The sequence below is a fragment of the Heliangelus exortis genome, chromosome 4 (assembly GCF_036169615.1).
Source record: "Heliangelus exortis chromosome 4, bHelExo1.hap1, whole genome shotgun sequence".
Classification (NCBI taxonomy): domain Eukaryota; kingdom Metazoa; phylum Chordata; class Aves; order Apodiformes; family Trochilidae; genus Heliangelus; species Heliangelus exortis.
Window position 1 is genome coordinate 39,665,898 of NC_092425.1, and position 23,516 is coordinate 39,689,413.

The 23,516-nt window shown below is 39.9% G+C and overlaps 2 protein-coding genes across 2 annotated transcripts in view; one reads left to right on the forward strand and one right to left on the reverse strand.

Annotated features, from left to right (window-relative positions):
- Positions 1–8,708, forward strand: part of CLNK (cytokine dependent hematopoietic cell linker) — a 51,284-nt gene extending 42,576 nt beyond the window's left edge. Inside the window, exons 16-19 of the mRNA XM_071743966.1 lie at positions 1,780–1,913; positions 2,227–2,304; positions 2,478–2,633; positions 8,205–8,708. Coding sequence (XP_071600067.1) covers positions 1,780–1,913; positions 2,227–2,304; positions 2,478–2,633; positions 8,205–8,351 — 515 coding nt within the window. The 3' untranslated portion in view covers positions 8,352–8,708. The remainder of the gene's footprint in view (positions 1–1,779; positions 1,914–2,226; positions 2,305–2,477; positions 2,634–8,204) is intronic.
- A 408-nt stretch (positions 8,709–9,116) lies between these two features.
- On the reverse strand, positions 9,117–22,178 carry ZNF518B (zinc finger protein 518B). The gene is made up of 2 exons (XM_071743948.1): positions 22,017–22,178; positions 9,117–15,594 (listed from the first exon to the last, which is right to left on the reverse strand). The coding sequence occupies exon 2, from the start codon at positions 15,393–15,395 to the stop codon at positions 12,165–12,167; it is 3,231 nt and encodes a 1,076-aa protein (XP_071600049.1). The 5' UTR covers positions 15,396–15,594; positions 22,017–22,178; the 3' UTR covers positions 9,117–12,164.
- Positions 22,179–23,516: the final 1,338 nt, after the last annotated feature.

The window sequence follows — 23,516 nt, forward strand, 5'->3', positions numbered from 1 at the left end:
AAAAAAAAAATTAAAGACGAAATATTAATTTTATTGAACTTAAGACAATTACCCTCTTTTATCTTATGCAAGTACCTATTTGTCTATTTTAGATTTTATTGTTGAAAGCAAATTATTTTCTGTTAAAAAATGTAAAGCAATCCAATTTCACAGCAAGCTGCTAACTCCACCCAAATGAGACCACAAGCACTGCAAGACAATTTTCCACTTTGTCTCCACAGTTTAAAAAAAAATACCAAAAAATAAAAGCAAAAAGCAGAAAAAAAAACCCACTACAGAGCATACACAGCACCAGTCACAAAGCAAACATGGTCCCAGCTGTAGAATATCTTTTTAAAAGAAATATATATATATATAAAAAAATAAAAAAAAAAAAATATATATATATATGGGGTTAGGCACAAAAAATGCAATGTGAACCCAAATGTCAAACCCAGGATCCAATAAGCTGAACAGTGACAGATTTGCATTTTGACAACTCCAACAGATTGCAGAACCACAAAATGGATGTCCCAGACCCTCTGAGCAGTGATTTCCTTTCTAAGCAGACTGACTGCTGCTGAAGATCATGGCTATTTGTCTACTGAGATCAGTGCACATTGTTTACTGCCTTAAAAACAAATGTAACCCTGTTATAAACCAGAACATGGGACATGTGTGCATGAAGCAGTGAAAATAATTATTCTGCTGTGAAAGAAGGACTTCCAAGGCAAATTTCTACAATATTCAGCCACGTGCTACGTATGGGTAGAAAAATAATAAACTGATAAAGCATGAACAATAGATAAAATATAATGAAATACCACTCTGGCAAACAGGACTGCCTCTTGTGAAAGTAACCAGAAGGAAAAGATGGAAGCCATTGATAATCATTTTTTTTTCTCATTTTCTCTTACAATAGACACAAGGTCATTTCTCTCCCCAGCACTGCATGGAACAAAAATGCTTTCTGTTGTAAAGCAGGGTGTGGTGGGGTTCATTCTTCAAATTAACCTTTTTTTTCCACATATTTTGAGCTGCATCCAACCTATACATTGGATCTATACATACAGGCACATTGCTTTTCTCAGGATGATTGCAGCATCCCCTAACTCCTGCATCTCCAGCAAGCTGGGTCTGGCTGGTAAAGGGCAGCCCTGTACCTACCTTTGTTTGGGGAGGGAACCTTCATCTGCTTCTTGATGCACTTCTCAGTCCTAAATTTGTTAATTGAAACAAACTGCAGAGGAGACTGAAATTCATCAGCACAGCAGAACCACTGAATCATTTAAGATTTCAACAACTTGGTGGAAACAATGTTAGATTTACAGTAAGGGGCTTTAATCTGATCCAACACAAATCCAAGGGGCTCAAAAGGTGGGAGCAGAACAGAATGAGCCACCCTGTGGACCAGATGTATTTTTTTTATTTAGCATTTGCTGTTTTATATAATAGTTTAATATTATATATATATTATATTAATATAATATTAATATGTTAATATTATATTATGTAATAGTTTAATATTCTGCTACGTTTCTGTGCACAAGAACCTGGCAGAGTGAGGTCAATTAAAAACCAATGTGTGAAGTCTCTCAGGGCATGAATCTGAAATCACTGCTGCTGCATCAGTGCAAGACAAGTCTTAAATGACAGCTCTAAATTTTACAGGCTAATATTGGGTTTCTCAACTGGAAATGTTATTCTCAGTGTTACTAAGTAAAACTGATAAGGTAAAATGTAATTATAACTGAAGGTTGAAAAAGCACAATTATTTCCCTTCTGAATTTGTTTTCACAGGGTCCATGTTAAATGTAGAGAATTTGTCAGTGAAGAGGTCACCATCTCCTATGCCATCCACAGCATGCAAAAGCAAATTAAAACATTCTCTTGTAAAACAGGAATCACAACCTCTTGCCCAACCCATTGAAAAGGTAAAGAACTCTCCATAAAGAGAAAGTTTTTTAGAAAACAGGATTATCACCACAGGGCACACACATGTATACCATAAGAACTGAAAACATTTTCCTGAGAAATTAAATGGCCTGGAAATAAACCACGGATAAGAATTTTGGTGCCTTAATTTGGTTTGGATTTCCTAACAAGACTTCTCAATATAGATGCTTTACAATCATTTTTACCAACTGTGCTCAGCTTGCTTGACATGCAGATTAGATCTGCTCTGGTTTGGCTGGCTTGTGCTTCTGCTTAACTTCTCCACACTGATTATTTTATCTTAAAATTAAGGATTTGAACAAATATGAGTGGTACATTGGAGAATATGATCGCCAGGAGGCAGAGGAGGCACTGTTAGAGGAGAGCACTGTAAGTACAATTTCCCTGCCAACACAGGGGGTAAAACCTTGGGGAAAACAATCTTGGGGAAATCTTGTAAATAATCTTGTAAAATTTTGGGGAAAATGCCTCTAAACCGTTCATGATGGGTTACAAGGTTTGTTTGGCTTTTTTTGTTCACAATTTAAATCTGTGCCGGACAGGACGAGACGTTCTTGGTTAGAAATTGTTCCAAGAAATCAAACACTGAGCCCTATGTTTTGGTTGTTTATTATGGAAGAAGAGTCTACAACATTAAAGTGCGTTTTCTGGAGGAGAGCCAACAATATGCACTGGGAACAGGGCTCAGAGGAGATGATGTAAGTAAAAGCACATTTAATGTGAATATCTTGCTTTTATGCCACACTTGACAGGTTCTTAGCATTAAGGAATAGTCATAAACTCCCCCACATAACAAACTTGCTGTTTCACTGAAGTGTCTTTTACAATATTATGTCTTAAAGTTTCAAGGAAATTCACAATTTAAATCTGAATTTTACACAGGATGCTCAAATTTAGATTTAAATTGATGCAAAAATTTCTTAAGTGCTTAAAATACTTCTACCAACTCTAAGTAAAACCTGTAAAATAAAGGGGAAAAGTCCTCCCTTTCCAGGTATATTTATTACTTTAGAATATTTTATAACTTGTTATAATATAAGCAGCTATTTTTAAATATTTACAACTCTGAGAGCCTGGCCTGTTGCTGTGATTGCTGCATAATGTCTCCCATTGACTTTCTCTCATATGGCAAAAGGGGACTCAGTATCTTCTTTAAAAATGAGGAACTAGGACAAGTTATGGATATTCAGAAGCAACTAAATCATGTGGGTCCTCACCAAATCAAGTGTTTCAGACATGGTAAATTTAAAGAGAAAGTATCTTTAGATTAGCAATTTTTTTTTACATCATTAAATTAAATTCTACTCATGGTGACTTTAAACCTTATTCTACCTTTATGGTCAAATGGCAAATATTTTACCTGCATGACTTTCACACCAGAAAAAAAAAGTTAAAATTGAAATGGTCATTCCTACAAAGATGTAATACTCACAAAGAGAAATTAAAGGAACTTAAGAATGCTCAGCTGGGCATGAAATCCAGCATATGGGAGGACCAGCTGCACAGCAAAAAAAGAGAAAAGCTACTATGCTGGATTTTTTTAAGCTATGCAAACAACAGAAATCCAAGTAAGGTGCAGCAGCAAAGCTGCAGCTGAACCTTGAATTATGTCCTTTTCATGCTTATCAATGCTTTTAAAACTTATCTTTTCTATAGACAGACTGAAAAAAAAAAATCAAAAAAAAAAGAACCTGAAATCAAAACTGACTCAAGCTAACTTGATAAACTTGGCAGGTCCAAGATTTCCATTTGGATCCTTATCAGAAAACATGGGATAGGATTCATCAGCTTTCAGAGTTGAAGGGCAAAGCTGTTCTTCAGGAACACTGGTTTAATAATGAAAGGGAAAAAAAATCCTGCATTGTTCCAGCACACTGGAAAGTGTAGGAAGCAGAGAGGTAGGAGAGATCAGGATCCCTGGCCTTGCTGTAGGGAAACATCAGCCTTCTGTAAAAAAAAAAATCTGCATTTCTGAACTGAGCTTCCCAAATAATTTCCTCAGACTTTAGTCTGGTTTAGTAGAAAGCAAGGTTAGTTTTCTGTGGTTCTTATATTGTTTAGTCTTCCTGATAAATTGTCCTTGTAAAAAAAAAAAAAAAGCTCAGATAAGAAGCAACTACTAAAAAAGTGGAACAGAAGTGATGTCACACACTGTAGGATATTCTGTAGTACACATTCTGTACTCACATACTACACCACAGACATAAATCTAAATTTTCATTTCAACAGATTTAACAATTAAGGGAACTAGGAAATTACTTTTATATGTAAAGAACTTTAACTGAACAAAAAGGGAAGAGAACACAATTCCTTCCATCTCAGGAAATAATGAAATTTATGAGACTGTTGTATGTTCCAACTTGTGCATGGAAAGTACCTATGTTGAACAATGGGTCTGACCCAGTCAAATTGGAAAGTTGCAATTCCAGAGTAATGATTTCAAGCATCTATTTAATGCACAATAGTTGAGTAAATAGTAGACTGAAAGAATAACTAAGAGAACTCAGACTTGGGTTTACCAGGCCAAATCTGTGAACACACCACCTTAAGCCTTCTTTTTTTTAATTCAGAAATCCTCACACAGCTCAACGACAAGAGAAAAAAAATCAGAATTGTTTTACTGCTCATCTCTGTGTAGTGCAGGGGAACCACAGAACTAGCAGCCTCCCATTTCCACACATTATTCCCAGCAGTACACCTGAAAATAAAATAAACACCAGGCTGCCCAGGAAGCAGAGGGGCAATAATGAACAAGCAGTGCACCAACCTTGCTCAGCAGAGCTCCTTCCATCTCAGGCAGGCTGAAAGGATTCTCCCAAAATGTTCTTTTTTGGAACCTGTTGAGATGACTTCTGCAGCTTGCTTAAGGTTCTTATGTCTGGAGGGTGAAGACAATTTGTAAGGCTGTGATTTACAGCAAAACTGCTGCCAGTTACAGTGCTTTCTGGAGTGCTCTGCACAAGGAAAAACCCCATTGCTACACCACATGCTGCAGTATGCAATGAACACCAGCTGCGTTATCAAGATTAGCTGGATATTCCCTCTTCACCTGAGAAACAGAAAGCAGTCTAAACAACAATGAACAGATGCAGGCCTATTACATTTCTCCTGAGCTGTTAATTGTATTCAAAGGGCCAATCCTACTGATTTTCTGCAGTATGTTTTCACTTTTGGGTTAGTCCACTCCTGTCCATTTAAAACTTGGGTTTATCTTTCACATAATTATTCCCTTTTCCCTATGTGATTGCATCTCCTCATTTTTTTTACATACGAGGTGTCAATACTTTAATCAAAAGAGAAATTCTATTACCAATTTTTTGTTTGTTTTTAATTAAACTTTCATGTGCACATCATCAGCCTTTTAAAGCCATAAGGAAGAGGAAGAAACATTAATCATCCTGTGCTATTTCTTTAAAAAAACCTGTTATTTCTGTGTCAATGTGGTGGTGATCAACTGCAAGCACCTAAAATCCCATGCAGGCAAATCAGTATGAAGCTGGAATATAATAAATACAAACAGAAGAATAAAAATAATTAAATAACAACAAGAAATAAATAATAAAACAGTTAGTAGAGCTGTATCTTTTGCTTGCAATTTAGCTGCAGATGTTCACATCTCCATTTGTAATTCATATGTTATATTAAACTCATTAAGGCATTTACATTCAGGTCCTGAGCAGCCTTTCCTTGGCTGTGGTGTTCCTCCTGTCCAGACAGTTTTGAGTGTTGAGGATATAGGAGTATCCTCCTATAATTGAGGATTATAGGGATTGAGTCCTACAATGCTGCTTCAAAGATAAAGAAATCAAAACCTTGCAGAGATTGAAATCTGATCACACACACAAGTGGTTTTCTTGCCACCTTTGCAAAATGAGCTCTACCACACACAAAATGCACATTTTTAGCATGTCTACAGTGTCAATGTCAGCTCAAGAAGCAGCAGCTAAAAATTAAAGGCAAAATTAAGCTCCTCTTCAACTCAGTGTCTGTTTTATACAGGAGCTTAGGGACTTCTATCTCTGGATCTCCCTGTTCTGGCCATAGATGTTTCCTCCATCCTCACCACTCCCTCACTCTTTGCAGCTTTTTTTCAATATCAAGCCATTGCTCACACATGCTTTCAACTCAATTCATTTCAAAGTGAGTCAAACAGATCAGTTCCAACTCTGTTCATCATCCATTTAACTGGCCTGGCTCTTTAAATTAGATGTGAGAGCCCTTCCAGAACATCTTCCACCAACAGCATTAAGTCAAAAGTTACCACCAGGAGAACAACAAGTAGTCCACAGTCCTACAGCCACCCCAAACAACTAAAACTACAGCTTTCACAATCCTTGAGACCTATTCCTATCTCCCCAGAACAGCAGATGGGATTTATTGTGACACCAGAGGTGTCTTCTAGAGTGAAGGAAAACATCTTTATCTACAAAAGTGTGAGGTTTCAGCAAAAGAGCCAAGTACATAAAATTTTGGGCCACCAGTGCTCATCATCACCATGTCTAAGTCAACTTAATGATCTAGCAGTCATGAAGAGAGTCAGAACTTACTATTGGAAGTCAAATATGAGCTAAGGATGAAGTAAAATAGGAAAAAATATCAAAGTAACAGATGAGAAGTTTTTCCTTCATTCCTAAGAGCTACAGCTTTATGGTACAGGGATGAATAATGTGACATTGGCCAAGTGAACACAAATTAAATTCTCAAAGCAGATTAACAATTACAATAAGACTTCTTAACTTTCCAGCCAAAACAAAATAATAAAAAACAGGAACAGAACTGGTGCTGATCAAGAGTAAAAATTTAGATTAAAAAAAAAGTTAAAACTGTTTTGGTATGGAATGAAACACAAACCAGTTTTGCCTGGATTTCTAGTAGCAACAGTGACATTCAACATCAGGCAAAGACAAAACAGCAAAGTAGAACCAATGCAGACAAGTAATAATTATCCACCCAAAACTATGAAATCAGCTCAATGGTTTGATTTTCATCTCAAAATAATACAGAAGTTTCAGTGGATCACAGATTTCATCAGATTCTTTAGTTACAAACCAGGTGTGGATCAGGTAGAGATGACAAAGAGCACCATGAGATACCATCACCTATCTAAGGAATCCCTGTGCTTACAGTAAAGGTCATAATATAGATCCAGGATAAATATTAATGTCACAGTAACCTTGCAGGTCTAGTGATTTAATGCCAGTGAGCCCAAAGAAGAGCTCAATAGGAGAAACAGTGGTGTGATGAGAGCTTAGTGATGTGATGAGAGCTTAGAAGTTACACACAGGTAAGAGAGGTCTTGAAATTAAATTAATGCTGACAACTTGAATGGTTAAGTGACTCCCACCAGGACAGATCAGGGATAAATACCTTGGAAAGCTCTGTTGCTGTTCCATCAGTTCAGGAATCTCAAACCACACCTTCACCATTTTAGGAATGGGCTTGGAAGATGTCATTGTTTTGAACACCAGAGAACAAGACTAAAACCCTGCCAGGATTCTTCTAGCTCCATATGTTTAAGGGATTTTAGAGCAACTTTCTCAGTAAACTAAATGGGAAAATAAAAGGTACATTTTAAAAGGTGCAATGAATCATAGAATCATAGAATCATAGAATCCTAGAATCCTAGGGGTTGGAAGGGCCCTCGAAAGATCATCTAGTCCAACCCCCCCTGCCAGAGCAGGGCCCCCTAGAGTACATCGCCTAGGAACGTGTCCAGGAGGGTTTTGAATGTCTCCAGTGAAGGAGACTCCACAACCCCCCTGGGCAGCCTCTTCCAGGGCTCCATCACCCTTACAGTAAAAAAATTTTTTCTGATATTCAACTTGAACCTCCTGTGCTCCAATTTACACCCATTACCCCTTGTCCTATCACTGGTCAATGAAATTTGCAATGTCGAGTATTGTGTAATGCTAATTAAGTGCAGCTTTTGACAGGGTAAAGTTAGTAATGATTTATAGTTTCTACATGTTTTCAAAATCTATCATCACATCTCCCAGCACCACCTTTTACAGGTGGGACTGCATCCTCAGGGCTCCCTTTTTGCCTTAGCAGACAGCTGCCTTCTGCTACACGAGACACAAAGGAAAAAAGAGGATTAAACTCTGGTGCTCTTCCTTTTATGATTGCTTCCATCTAATCAAATCTTAACTCTATACAAAATATTACCTATTTCTAATACTGCCATCTGCAAGGCTTCTCATGCTGTAAGTAAAACCATCTAGCAATTTCCTTTTCAGTCACTGATTACAGTTTTTTCTTTTTCCCCCCAGAAATTTAATTCCGTGAAAGAGATTATTGAGTTCTACAAATATGTTCCCATCACTCTCATTGATGGAAAGGATAAATCAGGAATCCAGAGAGAACAATGCTTCCTTACACATCCACTGAAGTCACACAAAAGATGTTTCCTGCCCTAATGTCTGTGATTTGTAGAGATGTAAGCAGGAAAATTATTTAAATGTGTGAAAAATCAGATGAGTCTTTCAGCCTTTAATTCATTATAGTATGAAGCATTCCAAATGTTCTACTTAAAAAAACAAAACAAAACCCAACAAATAAACCTCTCCAACTGAGAATACAGATCCAGCTCATTCTTTGATTCTTGCAATTTGTTTTTTAGCTTTTATGTCATTGTATTAATTCACAGATGAGTGCACAGAGAGACATTTCCTCTTGCTATCTTGACATTTACTTATCTTGCACCTTCTAACACAACCTGAAAACCAAACTCTTGCTCACCTTACTGAAGCTCAGTTAGAATTAAGACCTAATAAAACATACTCCAGTCATATAAAACTATACTCTTGCTTTTAAAAATACAGATGTATTGCTGCTTATCTGAGTGTTTAACAAGCTCATTCAGGGTGCTTATATGTTTGCACAAAAATCAGCTGTGCTCAGCTGTCCCTCACAGGTATTGGAGCAGATTATAAAGCCAGCTTTAATTATTTAAATTCTATTACTTATCTAACACTTACTCCTCTTTATCTAAAGCAGCAGATACTTGTGCTCCACATCTGAGCCTTCACACACTTACATAGCAGGACCACTATACAAATGGTCTGAATTCATACCATGGTCAAATATAGAGGTGAAAATCATCAGTAGGAAGAGCAGATGTGCTTCAGGCTCAGCAGGGAAACATGTTCCAGTGTGTAAAAAAAGAAGACAAGAAGATAGTATTTTTTCAAGCAAAAAATACGATAATATTTATTCATATAATTTGAGTTTTGGAAGGCTTACGTAAATTAATTATAAATATGAAAGACAAACTTCAGTATTTTTCTGCAAAGCATCCATAACCTTGCATTCTAAGCACACTCAGAAGTTTGACTAGGTAATTGGAAAACACCAAAAAAGCAACCACAGTTACTTTATCCTTACAGAACAGGAACAAGAAGAATGAAAACATTCAAACCCAAAACATGGCATCCCAATCAAATTTATGGTAGAGTATGTAGGGAACAAACTAGGTCTGAAAAAATTTAGCAGCTGGTCATTGCCTTGCTGCTACCTTTTTATTTCTCAACACTTCATCAAAATCTAAGAGAGAACATTCATTGTAATTATTTCTCTAAAATCACTGGGACTGTTAGACTTGAAGGCAATCATTCTGACATGATTTTATCAATATAATAAGAACTAAAATTAACAAAACAGAAGTTGCTAAGTAGCTTGGCAGAGCTCATCAAAAAGTGGCATGACAATGTGCTTCAAGAGATTCATAGCCACCGTAAAATTTAACTTAGAAAAGGTTTTCATGTTAAAATAATAATAAAAACCCAAAAATCTAAACTAAACCCATGGGAAAAAACACAGCTTAACAAGTTAGACAGCAGATTATGGCAGTAACATACACAGCTTTGCAGATGTTTGCTAAAACATTTAACTTGCATAACTTGCAACAGACAAGCATTACTAATACTCTTAAACCACCTAAAGTTATAAATGCTGAGCAGCAACACTTCCCTGCTCCTCCAGTACAGCTTTCATGAGGAATGTTCTAATTTTGCCAGCCACAACTCTTATGAAGCAAATTCAAAACTATTTAGTAGCTTCTACAGAAACAAAATTAAGTCAAACTTACAGTAAGCTGGACCGAAGGAGCTAAACCAAAGAAAAAGTTTTATCCGTGTTTTTTCTTAATGACTTTAATATTTATTCTATGTTGAAATGCCAGAATTTTAAAATGGAAGCTATTTTCACAATTGAAAATGCAAATAGTACTGTTAGGCTTGGCATCAAAGTATATGAAGTGAAAAAAACCCTCTAGTGTACCCACCTAAAAAAATATAATTCCATTTGAATACAAAATGAGAACTGCAGTTTCATTATTATTGACAAAACGGTCAAAAGGAAGTTTGTTCTGTGGAACAGGTTAGTCTGATACAAATGATACAAAAATTTTCCATGTGTACATAATGAAAAAGATCTGACTTAAAGCACCAACTATCTGAAGGTTTGTAACACTATATTGCAAAAATGACTGGAAAGCAATGTTTTAACTGGTTTTGAAAATAAGTCTCAGTCAGATGTACTTTTAAAATATTTACATTTCCATACAGATACATTATCAAAACCATGTATAGTCTGCTGGAGTTTGTAAAAAAATATTTCCAGCTTAAACTGTTTTAAAAAATGCACCAACAGTGAAAAGAGTTAGGAACTACCAGCTTTTCAGGAGCAGTTCCAGTTCAGACATAGAACACACATCCAGCATTTGAGTCAGCATCGATTTTCTTATCTGTAAAAACATAAGTGACTTGACCTGTAACTATGTGCTTCACTGTAGTTAATTCCACAAGATTTTAAAATGACTTTGAGACAGACAAGATGAGAAAAAACACCAATTGTTCACGTACACAAACATCAGACTTCAGCATCATCCACCCCTCTTCGTCCCTAAAAGCTTGAAATTTGGCCCTAGTTTAGAAAAGTGTTCAAGTAACTGAGCAGTGCTCACACTGCACTGAAGTCAGCAGATACACATTGGACAAACATATATAACCAGGCACAGGCTTGTAGGAGTTGAGAGCTACAAAAAATATATATTCTAACAACATACAGATTCTTAGAGAAGGATGAAAGATTGCACTGGCAATCTGCTTCAACACTGTCAACAAAAAAGCTGGGCAACGTGGTTCTGTGTTTGGAAAAGTCTTCATCCTCACTAAGTTTCCCCCAAATAAGCATTAACTCACCAACCTGGATTCTAACCAAATGCCCAACTCTGCAGATTTGTTTCTAGGAGGTTACATACACACACACACATACACACACATGGTAGTAAAGGCTTTATGTTTGGTTATTACTTCCTTAGATTTCAGAACAGCCTTGAGATGCCAGAGAGAAAAGCTGCTCTCTCCTTTTGTTCCAGGCCTGATGTTTTCTCCAGTTCTGCCTGTCCAGAACAAAGATGGTACAGAAAGCTGACAGGGTTCTTTCTGCTCTCTCTCACACCTACACAATACAGGCTAGGTAAAGACTAAGTACTAAATAAAATTAAATTTTTAGTGCTATCTGACCTTGTGGGAATAACTCTGATCCCACAGACTCTTCACTTACACCCTTCTGAGCAACCTGATGGGAGGTGTTCCTGCCCAGGGGAGGGGGGCTGGAATTAGATGATCTTAAAGGTCCCTTCCCACCCTGAAAATTCTATTATTCTGCCTCCTCTGAAGTCAGCAGAAGTGGTTTTGTTTCACTAAGACAGAGTTCTTGCATTCAAGTTTTACTCTTCATGCCTGGTGCTTAATTTATCACTAAAATCTACACTACACACTTGCTGCCAACAGAGGATCAGAGGTGCTTCTCAACACACGTTTGATCTCTGAAACACAGTGCTGCAATAAAACAAACTAAACCCCATCAAATTTACAAAGATCTCATTATCTTCCACTTTAATCCACACAGGCCCAGCACAAACCAGTCACAGCACAGTGTCCTAGCACAGAGAATGGCAACTAGAAAGATGCTTGCATAGCCAATCTTTTACAAATTGCTCATATGGAAGAGATGAAGTTGACCTCCAATACAAATTTCAAACACAAGAGTGCAAAGTAGTGCTTAATCCTCACTATCAGCTTCTCTGTGTCTCTGCTCTCCTCTCCCGCTTTGCTAAGAGCAGAGACCTTTTGGCAAAATAAAACAGTTATTTCAATCTTACTTTCCAAGCAAGTTAGTGGCACTCATTAAAAAGAGGAGGGGAAACCCCCTCCCATGTCTCTCCATTAATGCTTTTTTGATGGCAGAGAAAGAACATCCCAACCCTTGGTTGCTTCTATCAAGTGCCTCTGCCCATGACTTATCCATTCCTCTTGGTCCATATACACTCTTCCACAAAACCAACACTTAAACATACACTGAGCTGTTTCAGCTGGTGAAGTTTCCACCACTTGGTAGTTGTTTTTATGGGTCTTCTTGAGTTTCATTTTTAGCATATTCTGCTTTTTTGCTTGGCTTCCTGTCTCAGCATTCTGCAGAGTAAGACGCTTTCGGTAGCGTTTGACACCAAGAAAACTGCTTGTCCTTTCTGAGAGAACTACTTTCAGCACCTGACCTTTGTACTTGTTGATGGTCTTCATGACATTAATTATCTCTGGAGAATCCACATCAGGATGGTTTAGGACCACAACTGGCTGGTTACGACGAGGGCATTTGATCAACTGATTCATTCTCAGAGGGACGAGCCGGAGGCGTCTTGCTGTCAACAGATAGGACATGTCAGAACCTGAGCTGGTTTCTGACTGAGTTCTTGCCTTCCTCTTAGGAAGCTCCCTGAAGGTTGTTTGCTTTGCCTTATTTTTGGGATGACCTTTTGGGTAGGGTTTGCTCTGCTTACTCACATCAGGGTTTTTCTGAAATGGCACACCAGATGGTTTGCTATTATTTTTAACACTCGCCTCTCGCTTTGGTCTTTGCCTCAGTGATTTACCCCGGGCCTCAGCACCGGGTTCACTCTGATGGAGCAAAAATGGCAAATTACTGCAGGGTGGCTCAGAAACAGAGACAGGAACCGGGCGAGGCAAAAACATTTCATTGCAGCACCCAGAAGAAGCTGATGTTTCACTCCTGCTTTCTATTCCCTTTGAGTTTTGGCTGGTAGTAGCGTTCAGCACTCTCAGCATTGTCCCTTTGGGGATAAACACTGGAGTAGCAACATGGGAGTTTTTAGTTACCCTGCTTTTAGATGTTCTTGCAAAAGCAAGCAGCTGTTCTTTACTCTGTTCTTCACTACTAATCACGCTGTTTCCACCATGCACCTGATGCAAAGAAACTGAGCGTGCCCCTTGGGTGGCTGGAAAACCCCTCTCACAGCTTGCTGAATTTTCTGGAGGGAAAAGTGCCTTTTTACTGGAACCTTCACACCTCAAAGGCATGGATTTCATGTTAGATTCTGCAGCAGACATCAGCTGAGCAATCTTTCTACACAGCAACGTTGCCGACTTCTTATTGCATGTTTTGTTATCCCACCTGACACCCTCTGGGACATTTTCAGCCCCAGAGCTAAGAGAAAACACAGATGAAATAACAGGTCCCTCAAGAGGCTTGCCTTTATTCTCCATTTTCTGTAATTCCAATGATTCCAGAAGCAGACTGTTCTTTCGACTCAGGGTTTCAGCTCTCTTTACTTTGCTAAACCCAAAAGTCTTGTCCTTGCAAGGTGGAGCTTTAGTGCCATGAATTTTTTTTCCTGCTTCAGAAGATGCAACAGATTCTTTATCAAAACCTTTCCCAGCTAAACGCAAGCCTGTAGAGCTGACTGGCAGACTCCTACATTCTTTGTCATTCCTCTTTAGAGGCAACGTATCCTTTTGTTTAAGGACTGCAGAAGGGTAATTTTTGCCCTCCTGAGCAGCCTCTACTGAAATGTTCTTGGAACTTTTATATTCAGAATTAGCAGCATATTTCAGAGGGTGTACATCCACCCCTTCTTCATAACAATACAAGTCACAGTTCTTTTTTCCATCTACTTCCCACCTGGAGGATCTAAGATCACTTCTTTTTTCAGTACTGTTCATCACCAGAGATGGAGAGCAAAGCTCTATAACACCTGAATGGACATCAATACCTTTCACCAAATGAAAGCAGAATTTTGATGCATCTTCCCTCTGTGTAGGCAGAGAGCTACAGTCTAAGAGGTGAGAATCAGAAAAATGACATTCAGAGCTCTTGCCAGATGTACTGTCCAAATTAAGCTGGTTACTAACACTGGATAATTTGTCTACATTCACTTCCATGGTTAGCAACTCATTTTGAGATACAGAGGATGGTTTTCTTCCTTCTGCAGATGGTTCTATAACTTGATTCTCAAGGAACTCCTCAGCACTGTTCACAGGTTTATAAGTTCCTTCTTTCATAGGAATTAGTTTCAGAACCAGCTGTTGTGCTCCATTCACTATTTTAATCTCTACTATCTGAGCTAAACAGTTGGAAGGAACTACAAGTTCAGATGGTGCAATAACTGTTAAAGGCATCCCAGGCTGTAAAGGCTCCATTTTTGGAGAATAAACCTCAACTTCCACACTTTGATTCTCACATTCACTGATTTCAGATGGCTCCAATACTGTTTTATCCTGGACTGCTGCTGTGTTTATGCTACATTCTACATCAGGAGATGAACAGACTCTTTTAGTTGCTTTACCTGGAATCTCACAAACCATGTTTGAAGGCGAACTTAAAAGTTCATTCTGAAAAAGAATTTTACCAGATTTCTGCTTTTCAGATAAAGTGCTTTGACCCAGCTTCTTTTGCTTGTGGTTTATGATAGCATTTGACAGCCGTTTTGTGGGTGTTTCATGGACTCTTCTTGTATGTTTTACTATATAGTCATGTCTAACAGCACCATACTCACAGTATTCACACTGATATGGAAAAGTCCCAGTGTGTTTCACCAAATGTCTCTGGAATTCTCCTTTGGTGTAGGATATGTAACTACAGTGGGAACAAATAAATTTAATTTCTTCATGTTGACCTACATGCTTTTTATACTGTAATGGATCCTTTGTTGAAAATCGACATTTATCACAGTAGTATTTACCTGGCAGAAAGTTTTTAACTTTAAATCTTTTCTGTGCTCTAGGTGGGGGTCTTTTTTCATGTTTTTCAATGTCTACAGCATTGGCACCCTCAGGAACAAAATGGAAAGCTGGTGGTGTAATATGACTGCACTTCTTGCAGACAAAACTTTTGTCTTCAGTCCACCCAAGCTTCTTATGCTTTTCAACATCTTGCACTGATATTTTCTGAACACTTCTGCATTTGATACAGCTTATCAGTGACAATTTATTATTCTCAGCCTCAGTCCCTTGGTAACAGAAGTTTTGGTCATCATCCCCTTTTGATGGGTTTGTTTTATCCTCAGAAGACTGCTTCGGAGATGTGGTTAAGGAAGTATTTTTATTATTAACTTGGCCAGGGTATAATCGTGGTAAAATTTCCCTCATTTTTTTCAACTGCATTTCAGAGGGCCATCAGTTTTGTCAAACACTGCAGGAACAGACAGAATTTTCTCCTTTTTGCAGTTATCTGTCTGCTGCTCACCAATCAGTCATTCAGGCCACCAGTCTACAGAATACACCCTTTGGAACAGATGGTGCTCAAGCAACTGCATGCATATTATATTCCATTTTCTTAGTTTTGTTCACTCAACTTGCAGCCCTACAAAACAAAAAAGCAGAAGATTAAGTCAGTTACAATTCACTGAAATACAAGCAACTAATAACTGAACTATTAATGGACTACAGCTGAACTACAGAGTGCAAATCTACTCTTAACATACCACTGATTGTATTCTGCACATACAACCATTAACTCCAAGCAAAACATACCCAGCCAAATAATCCTTTAACACTGGCTCTTACACAAAATGATTGTACATTCATCAGATTATCTGCTGCATGTCAAAACATAAAGAGTTCGTGCTGTTTCTTCCATGTCATGAAAAATTTTGACATTCAAGAAATGTCTTTGTAAGCCTAACAAGAAAAACACTTGGAAACAGAACTGAACAGCAGAATTATTTCAGTTCCTATATGGCCCTTAGCTCAGAAAAAGATTTTATGAAACACTGCATGTGCCACTGGGTGGCAAATCCCAGAAGGAAAAAGGGAAGTTATTACAGTGATTATTTGAAACATGCAACTTTGAGTTTATTCTTATATATGAGGATATTTAAGTTAGCATGGAAATTCCTCAGGTACAGAAGGAAGTTCTTTTCTAATCATTGCCAATGTTTTAGATGAAGCCAAAGAGGCTTGAACACTAATTTGTGACAAGATGCAATTTATACTTCATGTGTTCTCAAAGTAAAGAAGCCAAAGCAATCTGTGACTGCAAAATCAGTTACTTTCCCTTCTATTAATAACACACTAATCACTTCTACATATGTAAATAAGCATATAAATCCAGTCCATCCTGATAATACAGAATGTGTCAATCAAGCAAAATAATGCAACAGCAGGCAGAGGAAAATCAGTAGTATCAGTGGAAAATCTCCACATTAACTTGTGCAGTGTATTTGCCCCCACAGGTTCCAGCACTCTCTGTGTCTCTTTTCTATATATGATATGAACAAGGTTTCAGCCTTTAAACTTTCATCAAGACTAGGAGACCACTGTTACTTGGAAGATAAAAACCTAAATTAGCCTTTTTGAGACATACATAACACAATACAAAGTCCAAACCTGGTAGTGACAAGTAAAATCTACTCAACATCTTTCTTATTTAAACATTTTTACTTGCAGACAAACTTGCACAACCCTGCATTCATCTGCAAACCCTATTTCATGAGGCTATTTCTAGTTTCTTTTAGATTTCAGTACATCCTACAGAAGGCTTCTGAAGTCCAGTTTTCTCTCCAAGAGAGCAGAGCCTGATTTGGGCTTCAAAAGCACAGCACTGAGATGACCTAAGCAGCATCCTATTGCAATAATCCTACATGAATAAGGAAAACTCCACAATGGCATGAGAGAAGAAAGCAATTAATCCAGAAAGTTTTCCTTGCACCTCCCTGTGCTCAATCTGCCAATATCCTTCACTGCAACAGGAATTCTCCCCAAAGGTGGAGCTCTGCAAAGATCAACCTCAAACAACAGTAAAAATGTTAGAAAACTGGTTAGGGACAACATATTGGGCCTTTCACTCCTGTAGAACTCCTCAGTAGTTCTTAGGCTGTGGTAATCAGCCTAAGACTCCTGTATCATGATCTGAAAATTTTTTAAGCAATGCTAAAGTTGGCAACATTTACAGCCTGTATTATCCAGATTCTGAAGTGGAAAGAAGAGCAAATGTTTCTGGTGCTCTCAGATGGTCCATTCTTCCCCTGGTAGTTCCTAGAGTTAAGATGGACCTGGCTGGCACACAAGTGTGAGGGCAGCCCTAGGTTCAGGAGATGCACTGCTTTCATTAAGGGGGTCTTGAAGCACAACATCCAGACCAAAGATGCCTTAAAGATTTCTATACAGCTTTAAGAACTAAAATTTTGTTTGAAAGGGTGAAGTGAGATCAATATTTGCCTTTATTTTGCTGTTAACAGATATCCATTGATATTGCTCATACAGTCATACTCCATATTCACACATAAATACTCCATATAAGCTGATGAAAAGATCAGCACAGAGCTCTTTCTGCTATCTACATCCTTGACAACAAAAACCAGTAATTCACATCACAGGGTTTTCTTTTAGTGGGTTTTTTGCACATCACACTTAACAAGATGAGAAAGGAACCACCACCTTTAAAGAGCAAGAAAGCACAAGAACCACTGTCTAGCATTTTAAAGAAATCTTTGATTTACCAGACAGCTCTGGACTGTTGAGTCAAGAGGACACTAGAAAAATTTAGCAGAAGTAAATAACAAGAGGCTTGTAATCCTTCCAAACTTTCCTAACTCAAACAGCTTTATTGATGAAAGTGAAAGCAAACAGGTATACAACCCCAAAACCAAGCTCTAATTCAGACCTGTGACAAAGACCAGGTTGCCAGAATCCAAATGCTGCTAAAGTCCATGCATCTGCATGTCAGATGAGGGGTGGGTTGATCCAAGCCAGCAGCCAAGCAACCACACAGCCACTTGCTGCCTCCACACCCATCCCTGAGCTGGGGTGGGGGGAGAAATGAATTGGAGAGGGAAAAAAAAAAAATAGAAAAATAAAACTTATGGTTCAGGACCAAGGCAGTTTGATAGGTGAAGAGGCAGGGAGGTGACACAAAGGAAATTACTCCCCACGTTCAAGTGGATGCTCAGCTTGTCTCCAAACACCAGTCACCATGGAAGTCAACCCCCCTCACCCCTTCTTCCTCTATTTCCAGTTTTCATTGCTCCTGTTTACAGTTTTCATTGCTGAGCATGACACTGCAGAACATGGACCCTTGGTGTGTCCTCCCAACCTCTTGCCCATCCCATGCTGAAGAGGCCAAGAGGGGCAAAAAAAACCAAACCTGGGCAATGTGCAAGCAAACAACAGGCAAAACACTGGTGTGTTACCAGCACTCTTCTAGCCACAGATCCAAAACACAGCACCATGCAGGCTCCAAGTGAGGAAATGGAACTGCATCCCAGGCAGACTCAGTGAAAAAGAGCTGAATAATCAGCTGATGCTGAACTGACATTGCTGCTGTCTCCCTAATTAATTAATTACTGATTTTTCCTAACACTGACTACCTAGTAAGATAAGTTTTGACATAAAATGGTCCACTTTAACATCATTAGTTTGGATAAAACAAGCCCAGAAGTACACTTTAATTTCATTCTAATATTTAAAAAAAATAATAATACTTGCTTTTTCTGGTTACAGGGAAAAAAAATGAGCTCATCAGTGTATATCATCCAGCATCCATTCAGTCCAAACAAACAGGAGAGGAAAAGGGTGTGGGGGGTGAAGAATTCCCCTGAATTTTTTGTTTTCATCTTTAAAGGGTTAGCAGATCCATGCTTCAGAAGATCTAACTGAAAATTATATACTCAATTTTTCAAGTTACAACCAAATACAGAGCACACAGACCAATCCAAATGTATTATTAAAGGAAGACCTGAAAGTCTACCTGGGGTCTGAATGCCAAACACAAGGATAGGACAGACAAAAACTGTAGTAAGAGACAGTAGGAGTGTTAAAATCAAATCCAGTTACTGTCCTTACAGGAATGGATTAAAAAAAAGTTTTTAAAAATCTGTGAAATATAATAAGGCATCTGAAATAGAAGACATTAAAAAAAACCACATAGGTACTAGTTTTTAAAAAAATTGGAGGCAAACATTTTGAGGAAAAAGGACAAAGAAAATAAATCAAACATTCTCATTCATGCCTTCTACCCAACACTTGCAGTTCAGTGACATGAAAAAAATTAGGTGTTTATAAAAATATTCCTGTGTTTCACACAGCACCAGTTCATCTTGAACCTTCCTCAAGACACTAAGATTAACAGATTGACAGAAGTCAAGCAGCTCTCTAGACAGTGATGTCACTTGTACCCAAAGGATAGAAAACAAAGACCAAGAAGATTAGGAAGAAACAGCCTCTGCAGCTTGATTATGCCAAATTCACCCAGTACAAGGTTTTCTGCACTGCAGCAGATTACAGACCACTGTCAAAGACAAGAGCTGCCATTTCTTCCCATTATTCTACATTCCTGATATTTTCTTTTCCTTCAAATACATTCATACTTTGCTCATCACTTCAAAAGAAAATATTTCTGATGTTTTATTTCCCTTTTTTTTGTCTCAAATTCCACCCTGCTATCAATGCAATGGGTGTGACAAGCAGCCTGCATTCACCATGGGTGATCAGATAAATCAGACCTCACTCCAGCAGAGCACACACCTCTCAGACTGCATCCAACAATCACCAACAATGACTGTAGAGGTCATTTCAGCAGAGAAGGAAGTTTAAAGAGGATTGGAAGACACTGTGCTGCACTACATCAGGAAGATGCAGCCTGTAAATCTCTGTTTAAGCTTAAAATTACCTCCTCTGCATTGTACAATTTACATATATGCTACATACCACCCATTTACCATCAACTCTGCTAAGCAGAGTTAACTGTTCTACAGACCCAACTATGTAACAGACAATTATCAGTCACTAATTTTAGGCCTGATGACTGAGATCCAAAGTGCTTGACTCAAGTATAACATATTGTACTAATTAAAAGAACCGGTTTTGTATTAAAACAAACAATTCAGGCACACAAAGACATTTTCTTAAAAGGACACTCTCTTTCACAGTAGCAGCTAAACACACAGACATAAATATTTTCCGTACCTACAATTCACATGAAGTTTTTTCCCTCAAAATGAACAAAGAATGTCAATGCAGGGAATTAAAAAGAGCAAAGACCATGCATCGGGTTTTAAGAGGTTACTTTTATTATAAAAATATACAGTTATTTCACTCTACAGGAAAAAAAATTACATTCAAAATTAGTACTACTTTCTAACATAAAGCTATGCAAAACACTGATTAAATCACTATTACTCAAATCATAGGTGAAAAAACGCCCAATTTCTTGACATTTATTGGCATTGTATAAAGTCAATACACAGTATTCTACTGAAATGGAGGTCTGCTGCTCTATGGCTCTAGGACTGAGGCCTTGCTTTATTTGTATCTAAAAGACATATTTCTGAAACACCATTCTGTTGCTCGATGGGGTCTTCAGTCAGTAAGCTAAGCAACGCATTCTTAAATTACTACATCAAAATTAGTATTTTAGAGAGTGCTCAGGTTTTTTTTTTCATTACCTCTATGATCAACTTTTACATCTCTGCTGCACGTTTCAGGATTTCACACAATTTACAACGATTTTTAAAAAATCTCTCTCTGTATCCAAAGCACAATGACTGGTATTTAGTATTACCTTATCCCAAGCTTCAAGGCCTGTAAGGAATAAAACAAGGAAGTGTGGCACTAAAGAAAATGGGAGAGAAGGAGGAAAAGTCCCATTAAAATTACATATTCCTCCGTGTCCCACTCACGTGGACAATAAGATTCATTTCTGTGGATTTGATTCCTGCTAAAATCAGCCATATGTGCAAGGATCTGCAAGGAAAGGGCCTTGACTATAACCTTTTAATGTTGTAACAATACAGAGTAGAATGCTAGCAAAATCCTGGGGTACACCATCAGTCATGTTAGCACAAAAACAGGCTTTTTTTTTACCAAATGTGTCTTTCAGGACATTTAGGCTCTGTCTGTGGTAACAGCAGATCATTAATTTAGCAGAAATCCAAGTCATTACCTCTAAATTATGTTACGTGTCCACTGTTAATACTTTCCTCAGGACGGAGCCTCTTGCGACAAAACTCAATGTAGGATTTAATTAGGGAAAAAAACACAACAAAACCCCAACAATAAAACAAAACCTTACGCCCTAACGCTCTCAAGAACCAAATTTAAAGCAGAAAACACACGATGTCCCACCTTGCCCCGTAAACACCCTTTTTAACCCCAAAACCTCCACTTCTTCAGGAAGATGCCAAACCTGGACAACAGCCTCACGGCCCGGCCGAGCCTCAGGCGCTCTCCGATGGCGCCCACCAGACAGCAGCCCCCGCCCCAACCACCACAACCACCAACACCCAACCCCATCTTCCTCGGCACCCATCCCACCCACTTCAGCCTTGCCTCCTCTCCCGGGGGGGGGATGAGTGCCCTCCCTCGCTGCCTCGGGGGCCGTCTCCGCAGGCCCAGCCCGACCGCGGACCCTCCGCAGGCCTCGCAGACCTCCGCCCGCCTCCTCCTCCTCCTCCTCCTCCGCCGCCGCCGGGAAGGCGGCTCCGCCCGCACCGCCCGCAATGCCACCGCCGTCCCACAGAGGGCAGCACAGCGGGGCCCGCCCGGACACAGCCCGCACTCCCGTGAAGACCCCACGAACCGAACCGAACCCCCCCACCCCTCCTTCCATCACCGGCAGCAGCTGGGAGGGTGTGTGGAAGCCTAACCCGGCTGGGAGGCGAGCGAGGAGGAAACAAGGGGCAGACCCCGCCATTGCTCCCCTTGTCGTCCCCTTCACCCCGGGGAAGGCACCGCTGGTGCTGGGCCTCCCCCCATCCCGCTGCTCCCGTTCTTCCCTGCGGGACTTACCCCCGGTGGGGGTGAGGGTGAACCCCCCCCTCCCGTTTGCCGCCGCGACGGAACTGAGCTCAGCGGCCACGGTGGCTCCGCGCTCCCCCATTGGCCGGGGCCGCACCGAGGCTGCCGCCGGCGGCTCCGTGTAGAGCTCTACTGAGGCGCCCCGGCAGCCGCGGCGCAGGCGCGCTGAGCACACACGGGCCAGGACCGGCCCGGCCCAACGAGGGGATCGGTGGAGATCGTCCCAGCCTTGAGGTGACACCTTGGGGAGAGCGATGCGCACCCGCTGTAGGGAGCTGAGACCCTTGTAGGGAGTGGGGAAGGTTGGGTGAGGCGCGGGGAAGAGGGTGAGGTGGTGGTGAAGCACCTGGAAGGTGTCAGGAGGGTTGAGGAAGGTGCTCCAGGTTCAAGGATTGTAGAATCATAGAATTGGCTGGGTTGGAAGGGACCTCAGAGATCATCAAGTCCAACCCTTGATCCACTCCCGCTGCAGTTCCCAGCCCATGGCACTGAGTGCCACATCCAGGCTCTTTTGAAATATCTCCAGGGATGGAGAATCCACCCTTCCCTGGGCAGCCCATTCCAATGTCTGATCACCCTCTCTGGAAAGAAATTCTTTCTAATGTCCAACCTAAACCTCCCCTGGCACAACTTCAGCCCGTGCCCTCTTGTCTTGCTGAGAGTTGTCTGGGAAAAGAGCCCAACCCCCCCCTGGCTCCAACCTCCTTTCAGGGAGTTGGAGAGAGTGATGAGGTCTCCCCTGAGCCTCCTCTTCTCCAGCCTCAACACCCCCAGCTCCCTCAGCCCTTCCTCACAGGACTTGTGCTGGATCCCTTCCCAGCCTCCTTGCTCTTCTCTGGACCTGCTCCAGCACCTCAATCTCCTTCCTGAGCTGAGGGGCCCAGAACTGGACACAGGACTCGAGGTGTCACAGCACAGCTGGCAGAATGAAGAGGTGATGTTTGCAGTCATCTCAAGACATTCCCCCCCTCGATACCACCCTCTGTCATTAGCACATGTTGCGCAGTATAAGGAGGGTGATGGCCTGGTGGTTGCGTGTTCCCAGATGTAAAAATCCGAATGTGTCTTTAAATTGCTCTCAAGTCAAATTTGAAGAGAAGGGAAGAAGGGTTTTACTCTTTAATGTGTTATTCTTTAATGTTTTTAACTCTTTAATGTTGCTGCAGTAGCTAACCACGATGGTTCAGAAGGAAACCATATCTAGTACGTGAAGCCTTTCCAGATGGTGTCTTTAAAGCGGGATGTTTGATATGATACTTCATTTTGCTGGTTGTTCTGTTAGCATGGTTTCTGTGTGGTAAAAGTAAGTTATTCTTACTGATTAATTCTCTACTGGAATGATTCAAAATGGGGCTGGAACCATCCTTTCCTTTGTCAAGGCACACACGTGGGTCTTAGACCTCAGATTTTGAGGTAGGCTCCTCGGGTCATGGAAAAAGGAACAGGAGAGCTAAGAAACAAGGAACCTTGAAGAAAAATAATCCTCTCGAC

Bases quoted from the DNA above. Each gene is read 5' to 3' on its own strand.
- ZNF518B (XM_071743948.1), bottom strand. From the start codon at position 15,395: ATGCAGTTGAAAAAAATGAGGGAAATTTTACCACGATTATACCCTGGC.